The following is a 17,848-nucleotide window of genomic DNA, read 5'->3' as shown; positions in this document are numbered from 1 at the left end:
CAACAATAATAATATAACGCTGGACATGTTTGTTTGTTTGTTTGTTCATTTGTTTTGCTGGAGGACTCCCCAGAGCCTTCCCCCCTGTTGTCCTCAAAGGATTTGAAACTGTGTGGCATTTATCCTTTGCAGGATGCCCCTCTGAGTTGGTTTTGGACAAGCCGAGGGGCTTCATCTCCTCTCCTTGCTGCCCCTTGGAGTACACAGGAGAGGTGCGTTGCTTGTGGGTGCTCAGAATTTCCCCAAGAGGAATGGCAAAACTGACCATAAGCCATTTGTCAATCCTGGAGTCCGGGAACTGCGAAACGGAGTTCCTTGCCATTTATGAAGAAAGCCGACGAGGAAGGAAAACCCTAGGTGAGTCTGAATGATCTTCCACGTTCAGTGCCAACATTCGACCTGTTTTGATACACAAAAGAAATTTCCTCAGGGGACCACAACACACAAATGGGGTGTGTAGGTGGGTGGGAAGGTCAGAAAGAACAAGCCTTTCTTCTTAGGGGCCCACCTTCACATCACACTGATTGGCTGGGCAGGACTGTCCATCATCCCCCTGGTGGAGGGGCTGCCCGGCCTGTTTGGCACAGAGGGAATTAATTGCTCTTAAAGTTCGAGCTTTTTTGAATTTTCAAAATTTTCTATACTGCTCAAGCTTCAGTTTCAAACAAAACTGAGCAAAATTGGTCTGGTAGATCTTAAGTTATAAGTCGTACACTACTGTATACTTATATAAGATAACAAGGAAGACAGCAAATTTAAATGGAAATTGGTTCCATTCAGGCGTATGCTGAGTCAGACCATCAGTCCGTCTAGCACCATATTGTCTTCATCAGGCTTCCCCAATCTGGCGCTTTCCGGGTGTGTTGAGCTACAATTCCCACCATCCCCAGCCAGCATGGCCCAGGATGGGAGTTGTAGTCTGACACATCTGGAAGGTCCCAGGTGTGTGAAGACTGGTCTCATCTAGTCTATCCTAGATGACCAAATGCCTCAGTCTGATTTCGGGAACTTTATTTGAGTGGGGGCTTTCTTCCTTCCTTAGTGAAACTGTGTGGTATCCTGCAGTCTCCCACGACCTTCCTGAGTCCAGGTCCAGTGGTGAAAGTGGAGCTACGTTCCACCACTCATGGTGCCCTTGCTATGAACTATGTGATCCTTAGAGTGCAAGGTAAGGGCTACACTGCTTTGAAGAGCTGTTGAATTGTCGGCCTACACAGACGATTACTTATTTTATTTATTGTTACATTTCTATAACGCCGTTTTCCCTCCTGCATGGAACCCGAGGTAGCTCACATGGTGCTCCCCGATTCCATTTTACCCTCACAACAACCCTGTGAGGTAGGTTGGGCTGAGAGGCAGTGACTGGCCCAACGTCACCCAGTGAGTTTCAAGGTCAAGTGGGGACTAGAATCCGGATCTCCCGACTCCCAGTCCAACACTCTAATCACTACACCGCACTGTCTCTTTACATGTGCTGGGTTTTCCAGCATTGTGGAGATGAAGGCTGCACCCCAACATCTATATAGGTCACTGGGTGACTTTGGGCCAGTCACTGTCTCAGAGCCTAACATACCTCACAGGGTTGTCATGGAGATAAAAAGGTGGTGGTGATGGTGGTGGTGGTGCGAAAACCATGTATGGCATCCTAAGTTCTTTGGAGGAAGGGTGGGATATAAGAACATAAGTACATAAGAAGGGCCATCCTGGACCAGACTGAGGGTCCATCTAGTGCAGCACTCTGTTCACGCAGTGGCCAACCAGCTGCTGACCAGGGAACAACAAAGCAGATGTGGTGCAACTTGCAATTGTATTTACATATATATTTACATATATAAATAATAATAACATCTATCTAAACATAATTGCAAAAATGCAATTATATTTACAGATAGATCATTATTATTTATTTATATAGTGCCATCAATGCACATGGCACTGTACGGAATGAGAATAAAACAGCGACTCCCTGCCACAAAATCACAAAATAAAACCAAAAGGGAGGGAAGGGAATGCACCGAACGGGCACAGGAAGATGCTACAAAATTAGGTAATAAGCAATTGCATATTCTATTAAAAAATAGAATATGGGAAAAATATAGAGTAAGAGAATAATAAACTCTGCAAGGCTAGATGATGAGACCATGGCAATATTGCCCTTGTTGTAGGGATAACATTATCAGATTTGGTTCATGACCCTGAAGTAGTGTTAGACCAGGGATGGGAACCTCTGGCTCACTGGCCTATTGTGGCCCATGGAGGTTCCCAATCTAACCCATAAAGGGTTGGACATTGTCTGTGGTCCCCTCTGCCTCCCTAAGCCCAACGCCCTGCAAAGTGAGAGGAATCCCTATAGAGGGTGATTGGTAGATAGAGGAATCCCTTTGTTATCTCCAATCACAGGTTGGAGATAATGTGGAGATTTCCTCTAAGGAACTAGGCAGCAGTTTGCAGGAGCTGGTCCTGCAAGTGGCTGCCAAATTCCTTTCTGCCTGTGTTATGTGGCATGAGCAGAATGAGTGTCGTTTTAAGGTAGTTAGTGAACCTTTTGCTAACGCATGTACTATTTTATAGCCATGCTTGAGATAAATCATCCTTGAGAACCTTCTTCAGCACAGCTTAAACTAGGTGACAGCTCACTTTTTCTATCCCATCCGTGCTGTCATTTTTATTAGGGATGTGCTCCGCTTCTAATCGGACCGGCGAATTAGAAGCGGAGCGGGGTGCTTCGCCTCCCCTTAAAGCGGAGGCAAAGAGGATTGGGGGGCCGGCGGAGTGTTGCGAAGAGGATCGAGGTGAAGGCGGATCCTTCGCCTTGATCCGGAGCTCCGCAAGAAGGGTAAGTGGGGTTTACCAGGCCCTGCCGCTGTCGACAGCGGCAGGGCCCGGTAACCCCCCCTCCCTCCTCTCCCTTACCTGCGTCCGTCCGCGGTCCCTCGGCTTCTTCAATTGAGCCCGCAGCTCAACCAGGAAGTCTAGGCCCCCCTCCCCCTTGGTCCCTTACCAGGCTCTGCAGGTAAGGGAGAGGAGGGAGGGGAGCCTTACCTGGCGCCACTCCCCTCCACTGCAGAGCTCCGATTCGGAGCCGGAGCTCCGCGGTGAAGAGGAGCGGACTATGGGCGGAGCGGCATGAAGCGGAGTGGGCCGATCCAAAATTTTCGGATCGGCCCGCGGGGTGGATCGGGGGGTCCGTGCACACCCCTAATTTTTATCATCAGCCAAGACATTTCCCTTAGGTCACTATAGAGCTGTCTTAACTGTTGACAAAAGGACCAGCCTGATGCTGGAACTGAAATCAAAACTAAGCATTCTCCATTTGGGAATTCATCCCGTCCCACCAGGGCCAAAAATGGGAAATAGTGTGAAATACTCCAATGATCTGAGCCAGGAATTGTCCCACTGCCAAGATGTCATCCTTGCAGCTCAGGAAGGAATAATCAAGTCTCCAGGTTTTCCCAATGGCTCCTCCAATGCCACCAGGTGAGGGCATGGCTTTCTTTCTGTTCTTTTGCAGAATTGGATGTCTCGTGTTCTAGTTGTTGTGGGGCCCTTTTTGTATACAGCAGTCTTCCCCCACCGGGTGTCTTCCATATGTATAGGACAGCAACTTCCATCATCTGCAGCCAGCCAATGTCACAGTGAAGGGAGAGAGGGGGTTGCACAAACCCTGCAGTGTAGGCAAGGACAAACAATTACAAAGGTCGACTGCCATCACCCCTTACATCTATCTCTGCCTGAGCCAGAAGACTCTCAAACCTTCCAGGACACACTTAGGGGTTAGAAATAAGGGCCCAAGCCGGCACCTTGGTTCACACGACACACTAAACCATAATGTTTAGCTCAAAATACTTTAGCACTGTGGCTTAGTGTGTGGTCTGAACAGGGTCATTATTTAGTTTTGGCTTAATAAACCGTGGTTTATTCAGCTGAGTTCATTACCTCTGAACCAGTTATGTTTAACTGTTTTGTTGTTGCTGCCGCCACAGCTGTCACTGGAGAATTGTAGGCCCGTTAAATGCCTTCCTTCGGTTGGATTTCCTGGACTTAATGATTGAGAAATCCCCTTCTGAATGTGACGGCGGCCTTACAATTTATGAAGGATTTGGAACCACAAAGGAGGTGCTTGGTAAGATATCTAATAATACTGTGATGTGGCATTGAAGTGCCGTTGACCGTGTTCTTGATTTTAATAGCTTTCAGTTACTTTAAAAGGGTGCTACAAAGGAGGCAGGACTTCAAAGGGGGCAGGACGGTCACAGGAAGCTGGCGAGAGGCCAATGGGTTTCATTTGAAATGGGAAGATCTAGACTGGATGTTAAAAATATTCTGTCCATGAGGCCATTTCAAACCTTAAAAAGGGAACAATGCAGGAATGGTGTAAGGACAAATCAGCTTTCCCCCGTCCTCCAGATGTTTCGGATGTCCCACCATTCCTGACCACTGGCCATGCTTGGGAGGGGCAGATTTTGGAAAACAAGTGGTTGGGTGGGGAGTTTAAACCTTTCCTGTATGCCCACGGCGGCTCCTGCACACTTACATTACAGAACAAAGGAAAGGGAGGGTCAACTGCACAGGATGTATTTTAACCTATTGTGTCGTTTTATCCTGGGAGACCAGGGTCAAGGCTAACGAGGGCTGTTCAACTCATATGGCGTTTATGTATTTCCCACAGGTAGGAGTGTAGAGTTTGTGGGTTGTCAGGTGCTTTTCGTTCATTGACAAAATGTGCAAAGTCTGGGAAACCACCAAATCTTTTGGAAAAGGGGGCGTGGCCTTCTGGGGAACTCCAAAGGGCCAGATTTGGCCCATGAATCTGAGGTTTAACACCTCTACTATGCGCACTTACTCAGGAGGAAACCCCATTGAACATGGTTGGACTTTGTTTTGAGACACATGCCTAAAGTTACACTGTTGGACTCTGTGCTGGAGTTGTCCAAATACATTTATTCCCGATAAGAACATAGAAGAGCCCTCCTGGATCAGACCAAGGGTCCATCTAGTCCAGCACTCTGTTCACACAATGGCCAATCAGCTGCCTGCAGGAAATCACAAGCAAGACATGAGTGCAACAGCACCCTCCCACCTATGTTCCCCAACAACTGGTGTATATAGGCTTGCTGCCTCTGATACTGGAGGTAGCACATAGCCGTCAGGACTAGTAGCCATTGCTAGCCTTCTCCTCCAGGTTCCTCTGCTTTTAAAGTTCCTCTGCAACGTTCGAGCATGAACCCAGGAAATTCAGCATGACCAAAGAGACTGAGCTGTCAAAAATGCCTTTTTTACATATGTCTCACAGGTAACTTCTGTGACAAATTTCCACGCTACCCTTTAAAGTCGCGAGGCCCTGTGGTGACGCTGCACTTTGCTTCTGGCCCGGCTACGAATATGAAAGGTTTTGTTCTTGCCTATGGAACCCATGAAATACTGCCCAGTAAGTGGAAGACTTTCCAGGAGGACTGGAGGTGGGAGTAGGTGCATAGCCTGAGTGAGACGATGTAAAAAGGTAGACGGGGGCAAAAAACAGGGGATGCAACCTTTTTCCTTGGAAAAAATGAATCGGGGGAAGAGGCAGGGCAAACATGCTCAGGGGAACCATTCAGTGATTCCTAAACCCAAGTGCCAAGAATCAACTGCTGGGGTGCTGTGTGAAGTAAATGAAAGAAGTGAAAGTCTTCAGTGAACCCAGAGTGTCCACCCACCGCTCAGAGAGGAGGGTATCTGTTGCATCTCTGCATGGTTCATTGTTCTAGCCATGGCTACTTATCATCTGCCTCTGCTGGGTTGGGGGGATATGGCAGAGAGCTGGGAGTGGGCAGAGATAATCTTTATATGTCTCTGGAAAGGGTATTATGGGATCATTAAGTCTTCTCTTGAACTGGCGCCATGCAAATGTTTTGGACAATAACTCCCTTCAGCCACAGGCAACATGGCCAATGGTCAGGGATGGTGGTGAGATCTGTAGTTCAAAACATTGGGTTCATCTGAAGAGACACAGCAGAATTGCCCACCTCAGAGGAGGGCACCCCATTCCATCTTTGTTTGAATCGTGGTTCTAGCCTTGTTCCTTCCAACTAGGAAGTTTGTCTAGATCAGTGACTCTGTGGCGGCGGCACCCACCCTCTGGAGGACCCTTCCTCGTGCAGTTCAGGAGGCGGAAAACATAATATCTTTTCAATGTCTCCTGAAGATATACCTTTTCACACAGGCTTTCCCTGGTCTTTAATGTAGCTGGTTTTATATTGCCTTTTAAACTTTTAATGTTTTAAATTTCTACTTGTATTTTATGGTTTTTAATTGCGCACTGCCCAGAGAGCTTCGGCTGATGGGCCATATAAAAATGTAATAAATAATAATGTGAGAGACAAGGGGCAGATTCCTTTTACACATACCGTAACCTTTTCTGGAGCATAAGTGTCAAGTGCGCCTCTCAGTTTTAATTCAGAAAATAACTGTGTCCCTGTCCCAAAATGCTAGAAGCATGTGTGCCTACCTGTTGGGCCACCATCTTCTCTTCATTATTTCTGAAAAGTAACTGTTTATCCTGATACACATTTTTTCCCTCTTTTATAAGGTTCAACACAAAGTAGAGTAAGAAATGCTGGTAAAGGTATGAATAGCATTGTGCCTGTGTGATAGACTACCGACATGCAATTAATTTTCTAGGAAGCCTGATGGAAGAATCCTAGGCATATATACTTGGAATTAAGTCCCATTGATTTCAGTGGGGGCTCAGATCCAGGTCAGCATGCATGGGATTGCAGCCTAAAGGTGGCCTACTTGAATAATTGCCTGCTTAGTTTCTTGTAACACATTTCTTTAACCTTAGTCATAGCTAGAAATGTCTGCGGCTTAAAGTAACTTTAAGTTTCTCTATGTCTTTGTGTTTCTATACTGTCTTTGTGTTTCTAGTTTGTCTTTGAAGATATTTTCTTATAAAACTGACCAAGAACAGGGCAGGATGCCAGGCTGGTGTCAAGCACACCCACTGACAAGACCCCCCTGGGGTTCCTCTACATCATTGCAACTTACTTGTTTACCTGTCTCTCGCTCTGGCCCAGACAACAGTGGTGGTGTGAAGGAAGGAGCAGCAGTAGATGCCGCGACCTACTTGCTCACTGGCTCTCTGCCTGTCAAACAAGCAAGTAATGAGCAAAAGGATGAGAACCAACAGCAACTGGTGACAATGAGCTCGATCACACCAGCAGTTTAATGCGCTCTCGCCACAGCTGGTATCTAGTTTTGCAGTGAGGGGCTCAAATGATGTCATCCCTGTCCTGCACGCATCTCGCCTCTTTTCCTCTGTTTTGTGTATTAATTTGGTACGGGGAAAGTCTGGATTATTTCCCCCAAGTGGGTTTAATGCACCCTTAAGCCTCCTCTCGCTGTTTCCTTTGTTGGGGGCATGGGCTTTGAATGGACTCTTGCTGACGAAAGGGGGGCAGGGCAGTTCTCCTCCAGCACACCATGTCGAACAAATGGACTTCTGCTTAGTTGGTTGAATGGACTTTTTACTGCTCCAACCCCACCCTCGTTGCCTGCAGAAATGGAGCCCAGCCGATGAAACATTAAATCAATAAATCGCTAGACAACAAAGCCAGAGCGGGGGGGGGGGGGGAAGAGCCCAAGTCCCTGGGGACCCCAGCAGATCTCTATTTTTATGAACTCAGTATGCCTCTGCCTACTTGCTCACTGGCTCTCTGCCAGTCAAACAAGCAAGCGATGAGAAAAAGGATGAGAACCAATAGCAACTGGTGACAATGGCAATGGGAAGGTAGATTCATTGAGGGCTCTGAAAAATATGGAGCTGGAACTGGCAGGATATGGGGAGAGGAATTAGTGTTAGTGTTTGGGTGTTTATTAATATCATCACGAGCACATGATGTAGCTGAGAAAGAGGGTAGTCTTTGAATGTTGTTGAGCATAGCAAGACTATTTATCAATGGGGTTCCCATGTTTTTCTTCCTGGCAATGGACCCAAGTACAATCCCACCAATTTAATAGATGTTTCCCTTCTTTTCTTTAAGCATGTCCGATTTTGGATCTGATCCCGGTAGGAGTTGCTGAGATAGTTTCTCCAAATTACCCAGATACTTACCCCAACTTAATGACCTGCACTTGGACATTCTATTCTGCTTCTGGAAACAAGCTGAAAGGTGCAATCAGAGATCTTGTGATAGAGGAAACCAAGGATTGCATATGGGACTCCCTGAGCATTTACGATGGACCGGATCGACATTCAGTATTGCTTGGTATGTTGGCCTGTAACTGACTCATTCTTCATCTTTATATAGCAAAGATATAAAGCAGGCTGCTTTTCTGCTTTATATCACCTGCAATTGGAAGAACCAAATGGACAATTAACCATTGTTGGCAAGCTAGTAAATGGTGCTTGTTCCTTGGACAGGAATGAGGCCCAAAATCTTACATTTGCAAAGCAAACCCACTGAGTTGCAGCCCATCTCTGTGTGTAGGGATGGGGGAGAAATTCATTCGATTCACATTTTGCAGTTTCAGACTGAAATTTGGTTATCCTTTGAGATTTTGCAAGGGAGTTCTCCAATCCAAAAATGCATTCAAAATGTGTGTGGGAGGAGGAATTGCACACACAAATGCCTGCATCCATTACAATAACTATTGAAAATGCATTACATCAGGAAAATTATTTGCAGAACCTAGGTACTATGGACCAAAATTGCATACACAACTGCATGTATTCAGAGAAATGTTTATGTGAACTTTTTTTAAAAAATCAAAGTTTGCGAAGAACCAAACATAAGAGTGAAAAACTGAGACCTGCAAGAAACTTACATTGACTCAATTCAGACAACATGCTAAGCCATGGTGGTTAAGCATTTTGAGCTAAACATGATGGCTTACAGTGTCCTGTGAACCATTCCTAACCATGGTGGCAGTTTAAGCACGCTCACTAACCATTTTCTGCAAAAGGGTTAGCAGCCTAACCATGTGTGTCGTCTGAACAGGCCCACTGAAAGGTTTGCCCATATCTACTGCTCTCTCTGTGTGTTTATGTACTTTAACCATGGGCCGTTGAAAGCCTGGGCATTTGTTTTGGATTTCTGTGCTTCATGCTATCTAATGGTAGCGCACGTCATGGGGTCTGGAGACAGGCAGTATGGCCAGCAGGCCCTTCACCATCCTAAGTCTTCTTTGCGCTCAGAAGACGCGCCATGCTGGATCAGACCAAGGGTCCATCTAATCCAGCACTCTGTTCACACAGTGGCCAACCACCCATTTGCCAGGGATGAACAAGCAGTACATGGTGCAACAGCACCCTCCCACCCATGTTCCCCAGCAACTAGTGCACACAGGATTACTTCCTCAAATACTGGAGATAGCACACCCCTCACAGCTTGTGGACAGAGATGTGTTTTATCTCATGTGTTTGGCAGGGAGGTTATGCGGCCGAAAAAGGAGTCTTCGGCTATTTTCGAGTGGCAGCTACTTGACGGTGTGTTTTGAAACGGACGGCTCGTTGGGGGCCAAAGGGTTCCAGATCTTGTTTGAAGAGGTGAACCGAGGACCAGCGCAGAGAACCAGGAACGGAATAGAAGTCAAGAGTCAATGTAATTTAAAATTGAGAACCACCCATCTTCTATAAACCCCAGTCTTCCCAATAGTTCTCTCTGTGTTGTTGCTTACTTGTTTAAGGGCACAACCCTAAGCATGTTTAGAGAGGAAGAAACCCTACAACTCCCAGCAGGGGAGAAAAAAGTCCTACAACTGCCAACTGGGAGTTGTAGGATTTCCCCCCCCCCCTGTCTAAACATGCCTAGGATTGTGCCCTTAAAATATGTATAGGCCATCTTTTAGGGCAATGCCCTCATAAGGCTCTGTCCATTAAGTTACATCAGAGATATCAAATTGTAACACAGTTCAGAAATTCAAAAACCAGCAGCAGCAAAACAAAACAAGAAAAGACACAAAAGAACAGTATTATGGAAAGGCGGCCTGGAACAGAGATGTTTTTAAGGCCCAATTGAAGGCCTTCACTGAAGGCATACCCATGTTCAGTAGACATTTGGCAACGTGATCATACTAAGGGCGTTTGGGGGGGAGTTGAGCAGCCTGGACGCATAGATTTGTTTCACTAATCTACCCTCAAGGGGTGGGGAGCAGTTTCTTTTGGCTTCAGCCCTCTGCACACTTAGGAAGAGTCCCTTTGACTTGCCCATGAGTAGAGGCACATAGGATCACTCAGCATTTTATCCGCCTTTCTCAGCCTTGGGATGCTGTTGGACAACAACACCCATCATTCCCAACCACTGGCTGTGCTAACTGGGGGCAATGTGACTTGTATCCCAGTGGCATGTGGGGATCCAAAGTTGGAAAAGGCTGCTCTATATGAACATCTGGTTATTTTCCCAGCTAGGAAAACCATTGCCATGGGTGGGCGATACGTACCCATGGCTCCTGTTGGAGAGTGCCTGTGATCAGCAACACAGCTTCCCTTCTGCCCACTTCATCATGGGGCTGAATCCAATGTTAGTCTAAATTAAGTCCCATTCATTTCAATGAGTCTACTTTAAGTAGGCCTAACATTGGCTACAACCCAAAAACTTGTACTTAAAACAAAACAAAAAAACCCAGTCAGACCTATTTTAGATGCTGAGTGCACACAGTGCGCCTCTCCACACCACCACAGATCTCTTGTCCCTTCCTGTCTTATTTTTCTTTTATGCCATATTTAGTAGCAATGATCCTATCTCATAGAGCACATGGGCAGGTGTAGGGTGACCCTATGAAAAGGAGGACAGGGCTCCTGTATCCTTAACTGTTGCATAGAGAGGGGAATTTCCGCTGGTGTGATTTGTAGGCATGCAGCACCTGGTGAAATTCCCTCTTCATCACAACATTTAATGCTGCAAGAGCTCTGCTATCTTGACCAGATACAAAAGGGGGCAGGGCTGCTGCAGATTTAATTGTTGTGATGAAGAGGGGATTTCACCCAGTGCTGCATGCATATAACTGACACCTAAAATTCCATTTTCTATGCAACTGTTAAAGATACAGGAGCTTTGTCCTCCTTTTCATATGGCCACCCTAGGCAGGTGGAGAAGTTAAGTTCTTGAAATTATGAAAGAAAACACTTAAATGAGTAGTGGTAAGGCGCTTTTGAAGAAATGTCCCATCAAGATGCAATCATCATCATCATCTGATATCTCTTCTCTCCTCTTTCAGGTTCACCTGGTAAACTAATTGCCTCTGATGAAAGTAAATACCATTCCACAAATACATATTGCTGTAAGATAGTTGGAGTGTGTGTGGATTTGATATGGGTGGAGTGGAGAATGCTTTGGCTTAGCACATCCTTTTGTTAGGTAAACTAGAGGTAATGTTTTGCTATGGTAACTAGAAAGTTAGTCACTTGCTTCTTAATGTAGGACCATGTTGGGGAAAGTTCCACCTAGAACTCATCTACGTCTTCCCCTCCCCAGCTAAGATAAGAAAGAGCCCTGCTGGATCAGACCAAGAGTCCATCTAGTTCACCATTCCATTCACACAGTGGCCAACCAGCTGTCAATGGGAAACCCACAAGCAGGACATGAGTACATCAGCACGCTCCTGCCCATGTTCCCCAGCAACTGGTGTACATAGGCACATTGCTTCTGATACTGGAGGTAGAATAGGCCTCATCTAGAGTATTGCGTCCAGTTCTGGGCTCCACAATTCAAGAAGGATGCAGACAAGCTGGAGCGTGTTCAGAGGAGGGCAACCAAGATGATCAGGGGTCTGGAAACAAAGCCCTATGAAGAGAGACTGGAGAAAAGAAGATTGAGGGGAGACATGATAGCACTCTTCAAATACTTAAAAGGTTGTCACACAGAGGAGGGCCAGGATCTCTTCTCGATCCTCCCAGAGTGCAGGACACGGAATAATGGGCTCAAGTTAAAGGAAGCCAGATTCCAGCTGGACATCAGGAAAAACTTCCTGACTGTTAGAGCAGTACGACAATGGAATCAGTTACCTAGGGAGGTTGTGGGCTCTCCCACACTAGAGGCATTCAAGAGGCAGCTGGACAAGCATCTGTCAGGGATGCTTTAGGGTGGATTCCTGCATTGAGCAGGGGGTTGAACTCGATGGCCTTGTAGGCCCCTTCCAACTCTGCTATTCTATGATTCTATAGTGGCATGAGGTCTAGTAGCCATTGATAGCCTTCTCCTCCATGAATTTGTCTAACTCCCTTTTAAAGCCATCCAAATTGGTGGCCATAATTACGTCTTGTGGTAGTGAATTCCTAATTCTTGTGCAAATCCATGTTAGTTCTTGCTTGTTTTCTTTATCTTTTTCCTATACTTTGCACAGAACACATGGAATAAAATTGTTCCTGGCCTGCTAGAAATAAATCTTGGTTCACAGCTAAATATCAATTCTCAATTAATCATCCATGTGACCCATACCACATGGTTGACTGAACAACCACACAGGGTGTGGTATGCAGATGGCAGTTCTGGCCTGATCATTGGTAGGATTTCCCCCCTGTGGGATTGAAAAGTGGCACCTTTCGGGTCCTACTCCCAGGGCACACACTGGCCTTCAATGTCCATTGGAATCCCTCCAGAAGCTGTGCTTTGCGCTGAGAGTGTGAGCTGCAAGAGGCGGTGTGCATCCTTAGGTTTGGGTAGAGCCTACCGGCTTATGGAATGATGGGACATGTGCTGAAACACTTATGGAATGACTTAACAACCAGAACTTCTGATTCCAGGAGAATGTGGGATGCCCATGGAGGACCCATTCCCCATGGAGGAAATGTCTGAAGATACCTCTGGTGAAGAGCAGGGCAAGCTGGAAGTGACTGGTGGCCACCTTGGAGGTCCAACATCATGGCCATGGCTTGTGAGCCTGCAATTTGAGAACAAGCACTTCTGTGGAGGACTTTTGATTGGGGATAGCTGGGTCCTGGCAGCCGGACACTGTAACGTCAGGTAGGACATGTTGCTTCTCTAAGGACTGTATATCCTGAAGCCTAATGGGGCCAGCTCAAGACGTTTTGCTTTCTGAGGTGAAGGACAAAATGGTGTCCCGTCTCACATAGAGAAGCTGACTGGACTGGCAGATGAATTTCGCATCGACCCTGCAATGGGGTAGTATCCTGCATGGCACCTGAGAAAAGCAGAATAGCTTATTCGGTGCAGGACAGGCACTGTGGTACATACAGATTGATCTTCCAATAGAAGGGAATGGCAGGTCAGTTGCCACTGCTGCCCCCCATCATCCGCCGCCTGAAGCAGTTGCCTCATTCTGCTTAATGATAGGGCCGGCCCTGAAATCTAAGGTAATTTACTGTATTTTCAAAGCTGAACTGGCAGAGGCATCCTTCAGGGGGATGATCCTTGGGCTGGGAAATCTAACACTAGGGTGGGCAACCTGGTGCCCTCCAGATGTTTTGAACTACAAATGCCATCAGCCCCAGCCAGCATGGCTGTGGTCAGGGATTATGGTAGTTGTAGTCCAAGTATATGGAGGGCACTGGCTCACCTAGCCTTTATCTAATGTGCTGCTGCCCCTGATTGCTGCTGGCATTGTATTCTAAACCAGCTGCATAGGTTTGATGACTGCTCTATGGAAGCTCACCAACAGCAGGGTGAGATTATATAGATAACACGCACCATTTTGTTGATAAAAGGAAGAGACCACGTTGGCATAATATGGCTGTTTATGTTCTTACGTTTAGTACACTGTTGTTGCTTTCCTTCCATTGTTAAACTTAACTAAAATTAAAATTTAATATTAAAATTAATGAAAAATAAATAAATAACAAGATAATTAGCTACCAGTTAGCTGTGAATTAAAAATGTGTCCCTCTTTTAGTGCTGAGATGGACAAAGTTGTCCTAGGGGTCACTTACATGTTGCCTGGCGCAAAAGGCAGCATCGAGGCCCGTGTGAAAGCTGCGCACCTCCATGCCAACTTCAGTGGCTTCCCCCCCCACAATGATCTTATTCTACTGGAACTGGAGAAACCCATCCAGACAGGTACCATAACAATGGAGAGGTGGGGGACGGGACGGGACACACGGACAGACTTCATCCTACAAGATCTCTGGCTATAACTGACATGGGATTAATCTCAACCTGCGAAAGGGCTGATCCAGAACTTTGCTACATTGGAAACATGTTATAGAGTGTGGCCACAATCAAACCCATGTTGTTGTAACTAAGGCTCATTGAATGCAATGGAATGGGACAGAGTACTGCTGATCGCCCTCTAGTGCCCCATTGATTTCAATGTGCCTTTTGCTTGTGGAACTGACTCCACTGAAAAGCATTGTATGTGTGTGAGAGAGACAGGTTTACCTGCAAGCTTTGATCTTTGAAGACGGTTTCACACATGCAAGTCAAGCTGAAGTCCTCATACGTGCATGTGTGACCCACCCATTCCCTGCATGGACTGGGATTATCTATGAAGTCCAGGAGGTCTCAGTAACCCAGGGCTCTGCTTTTCCTATGCAGGAGACACCATAGCAGCCATCTGCTTGCCTGATCAGGATGAAGAAGTGGGCACGGATGCAAAGTGCTTGACTGCAGGATGGGGTGTGATGGAAGGAGGCAGTAAGTCCAAGCCAGTCTTCCTATATTGAATGGATACATGTGGGACCGGCAACAAAATGTTGCAACGCAGAGTGCTGCTTTTAAGGATTCCATCTGCCCGCCCCCCCAAGAGTGAGCATGCTCAGTCCTCACTAGGCTATTCTTCAGCCACCTCCCCCGTAGGGGTCCCCTCTCACTCAAGTATTTCTGTGCTTTTGCAAACCTTGGGATTCCCTCAAACCTGCTGATGCCTCTCTCGTGGGTGGGGGTGGTGCAGTTTTGGCTAACGGCACTCGGCAGCCTGTACACTGGAAATAGAAGAACTTATTCCAAAACTGTGTGATAGGGCGCATTAATGTGTGGGGAAAGAACTGCTTGTGTGGAACAAATATGTCCGACATGGACCATTCCTGAACCAGCATGTGCTGCGCAGAACTGTGAAAATGACAAATGGGTTCTGGGATAAACACTGAGTCAGCCCTACTTTGAAATAAAAGTCCCTTTTAGCTTTGAGATTTAAACACAGCTTGAAATGAAAAGACATAGCCTGCTGGGGCAAAGACACTTGCCTGTCCTAGGAATATTTCAGCACAGCACTCACTAAGAACACAGAACGCCGGTGTGTGCTATTTGCTGGCAACGATGCTTTGACTTCAGAATTTAATGTGGGTGGAACAGGGGCAGTTACTTCTGTTTGGCAAAGCTGGTAGAGAGCTGCAAAAGGCTTCAGAAGATGTTTCTGGGCACATTCTGAGTCTATATCTTACGGGGGAGAGGGGAGAGTCTAGACATTGAACTCCTGATATAGAAATATGCTTTCTATAAAGGCCCCTGACTTGTTACTGTGCAGAAAAGGGCAACCAAAATAATCAAGGGGCTGGAGCAACTACCCTATAAGGAAACGTTACGACCTCGGGGGGGGGGGCTGTCTATACACAGGGAAAAGCCCCATGGTGGCTGCAGATCTGTGCTGTGTCAAAAAAGCCATCACGAGGCTTTTCTGCAAAGCTGCGGATTGAAGACGTCGGGATTTACTCTGACTTTTTCACTTGGAGCAACATCCACTGTCTGACATCACTCCAGGTCCAATCTGGGGCCAATCTGGTAATTGGTTGCCTTCCAGCAGGAAGAGGGTGGGGGCCTCTCTGGTACCTGGATGGCTGCCGGAAACCCTGCACTCCATCCTCGGCATCGGGATTACCCGACACCACCTCAGAGGAGGGAAACTGCTGGGTTTTGGAGGAACAGGGTGACAACCTGGCACTGTGAAGACAGCCCCTGGGACTGGCCTGCTTAGGAAAAAGGTGACTACGGGAAGGGATGATAGAGGCGCACAGAATTAGGCAGGGAGAAAGTGGTTAGGGGGATGTTTTTCTTCCCCTCTCATAATACCAGAACCCAATGGGTCATCCCTTGAAGCTTAATGTGGGAGATCCAGGACAAATAAAAGGAAATACTTCTTCACTCATGGTTAAATTATGTTATTCATTTCCATAAGACGTAGCGATGGCCACCAATATGGACAGCTTTGTTTACTATTTATTTGATTTGTTACATTTAAAAAGGGATTAGACAATTTCATGGAAGATAACGGTATCAGCAGCTACCAGTCATGATGGCTACATGCTACCTCTTGTATCAGAGGCAGTATTGTGTACACCAGTTGCTGGGGGACATGGGCAGGAGGGTACTGTTGCACTCCTGTCCTACTTGTGGGCTTCTCAGAGGTTAGGAAACACAGGAACATAGGAATGGGCCTTATACAGACTCAGACCATTGGTCCATCTAGCCCAGTATTGTCGACACTGACTGGCAGCAACAGCTCCCCAAGGTTTCAGGCAGGATTTTTTCCTTGCCCTACCTGGAGAAGATGGGAACTTCTGCCTGCAAAGCAGGTGCTCTATCACCATCAGACCACTGGACCATTTAGCTCAGTATAAATATGATGTAGGATTCAGCAGAGCTCTTCTTATGTCCTTTCTTGGACTTCAACGTCTTTAATGAAATCAATTTAATCTGTTCCTTCTGCCACAGTTACATCAAAACTCCTTCCTTTTTCCTCAACAGAGGATGAATTATCCATAAAGCTGCAACAAACACCAATGCTGCTCCTCACAAATGAAGCCTGTGCCAAATACTGGGGTGAAGATCTTAAAAATACCAATATCTGCGGAGGAGCTGTTGAGTCGACACCTTGTGCTGTACGTAACTTGTGTAAGATGTTCTCATTAAATGGGCAGAGAGGGAGGCTCATATTTGGTGACTACCGCTAGACGCAGAGACCTCTGCAGCGGCCGATGGTACTGAAATATTTCTTGCAGGGTACAAATAGGAGATTTTGAAGGCATTAGACAGGGCCAGGGCCAAAGGTTGGCTTGGTTGGGCACCTGCTAAGGGTCCGCTTTGAGTTTCCCTCCTCTTCCACCATTGCAACCTGCTTGTTCATCTACCTCTTGCTCTGGTCCAGACATCCATGGTGGTGAGAAGGAGGAGCAGTAGATGCCACGGCCAACTTGTTCGCTGGCTCTCTGCCTGGCAAGCAAGCAAGTGGTGACAATGATGAGAAGGAGGAGGAGGAGAAGAAAGAGCAGCTGGTGACAATGGTGGTGAGAAGGTCAACTCACTGAGAGAGGGAGACCATGGAGGGTGGCCTGCCCAAGGGCCCCCCAAAACTAGGTTAGGAAACACAGGAACATAGGAATGTGCCTTATACAGAATCAGACCATTGGTCCATCTAGCCCAGTATTGTCGACACTGACTGGCAGCAATGGCTCCCCAAGGTTTTGCCCTACCTGGAGAAGCTGGGGATCGAACCTGGGAACTTCTGCCTGCAAAGCAGGTGCTCTATCACCATCAGACCACTGGCCCATTTAGCTCAGTATCTTCTATACTGATTGGTAACAGCTCTCCAGAGTTTCAGGCGAGGGTCTGCTGGGGCCCGAATGCCAAAGCTGTTGAGCTAGGGCCCTTAACATAAAGATACAGGGATCAAGGTGTGGAATTCGGGTCAACTGAAATACGAAAAGGGTGCAAATCCAAAGAAGTGTCTAAGAATCATTTAAAATCAATAGAATTGTTGTGAACATTTCGGAGATTTCAGTTCTTAGTGTGCACACTTGGGATAGAAGTGCATAGAAGTCAACTGGACTTTGTTAACATAGTTAGGGGTCAGGCTGGTAATCAATCAATATGTTTATTGCTCAATCCACAGATCATTGCAACACATACAAACTTGACATTTTGCTATACTATACATGATAAAAATTACATATGGTTAAAAATTACAGAGCTATCAAAAACGT

The 17,848-nt window shown here is 46.6% G+C and overlaps 1 protein-coding gene across 1 annotated transcript in view; it reads left to right on the top strand.

Annotated features, from left to right (window-relative positions):
* OVCH1 (ovochymase 1) overlaps positions 1-16,819 on the top strand; it is a 45,646-nt gene extending 28,827 nt beyond the window's left edge. Inside the window, exons 22-32 of the mRNA XM_063134534.1 lie at positions 3,304-3,477; positions 3,984-4,123; positions 5,294-5,428; positions 6,569-6,604; positions 8,022-8,246; positions 9,408-9,581; positions 11,197-11,229; positions 12,722-12,941; positions 13,828-13,991; positions 14,469-14,567; positions 16,614-16,819. Coding sequence (XP_062990604.1) covers positions 3,304-3,477; positions 3,984-4,123; positions 5,294-5,428; positions 6,569-6,604; positions 8,022-8,246; positions 9,408-9,581; positions 11,197-11,229; positions 12,722-12,941; positions 13,828-13,991; positions 14,469-14,567; positions 16,614-16,819 — 1,606 coding nt within the window. The remainder of the gene's footprint in view (positions 1-3,303; positions 3,478-3,983; positions 4,124-5,293; positions 5,429-6,568; positions 6,605-8,021; positions 8,247-9,407; positions 9,582-11,196; positions 11,230-12,721; positions 12,942-13,827; positions 13,992-14,468; positions 14,568-16,613) is intronic.
* The last annotated feature ends 1,029 nt before the right edge of the window (positions 16,820-17,848 follow it).

This window comes from Elgaria multicarinata, chromosome 9, assembly GCF_023053635.1.
Source record: "Elgaria multicarinata webbii isolate HBS135686 ecotype San Diego chromosome 9, rElgMul1.1.pri, whole genome shotgun sequence".
Taxonomy (NCBI): Eukaryota; Metazoa; Chordata; class Lepidosauria; order Squamata; family Anguidae; genus Elgaria; species Elgaria multicarinata.
Note: the sequence above shows the minus strand (reverse complement) of the source record. Positions and strands in the feature narration are given on the sequence as shown.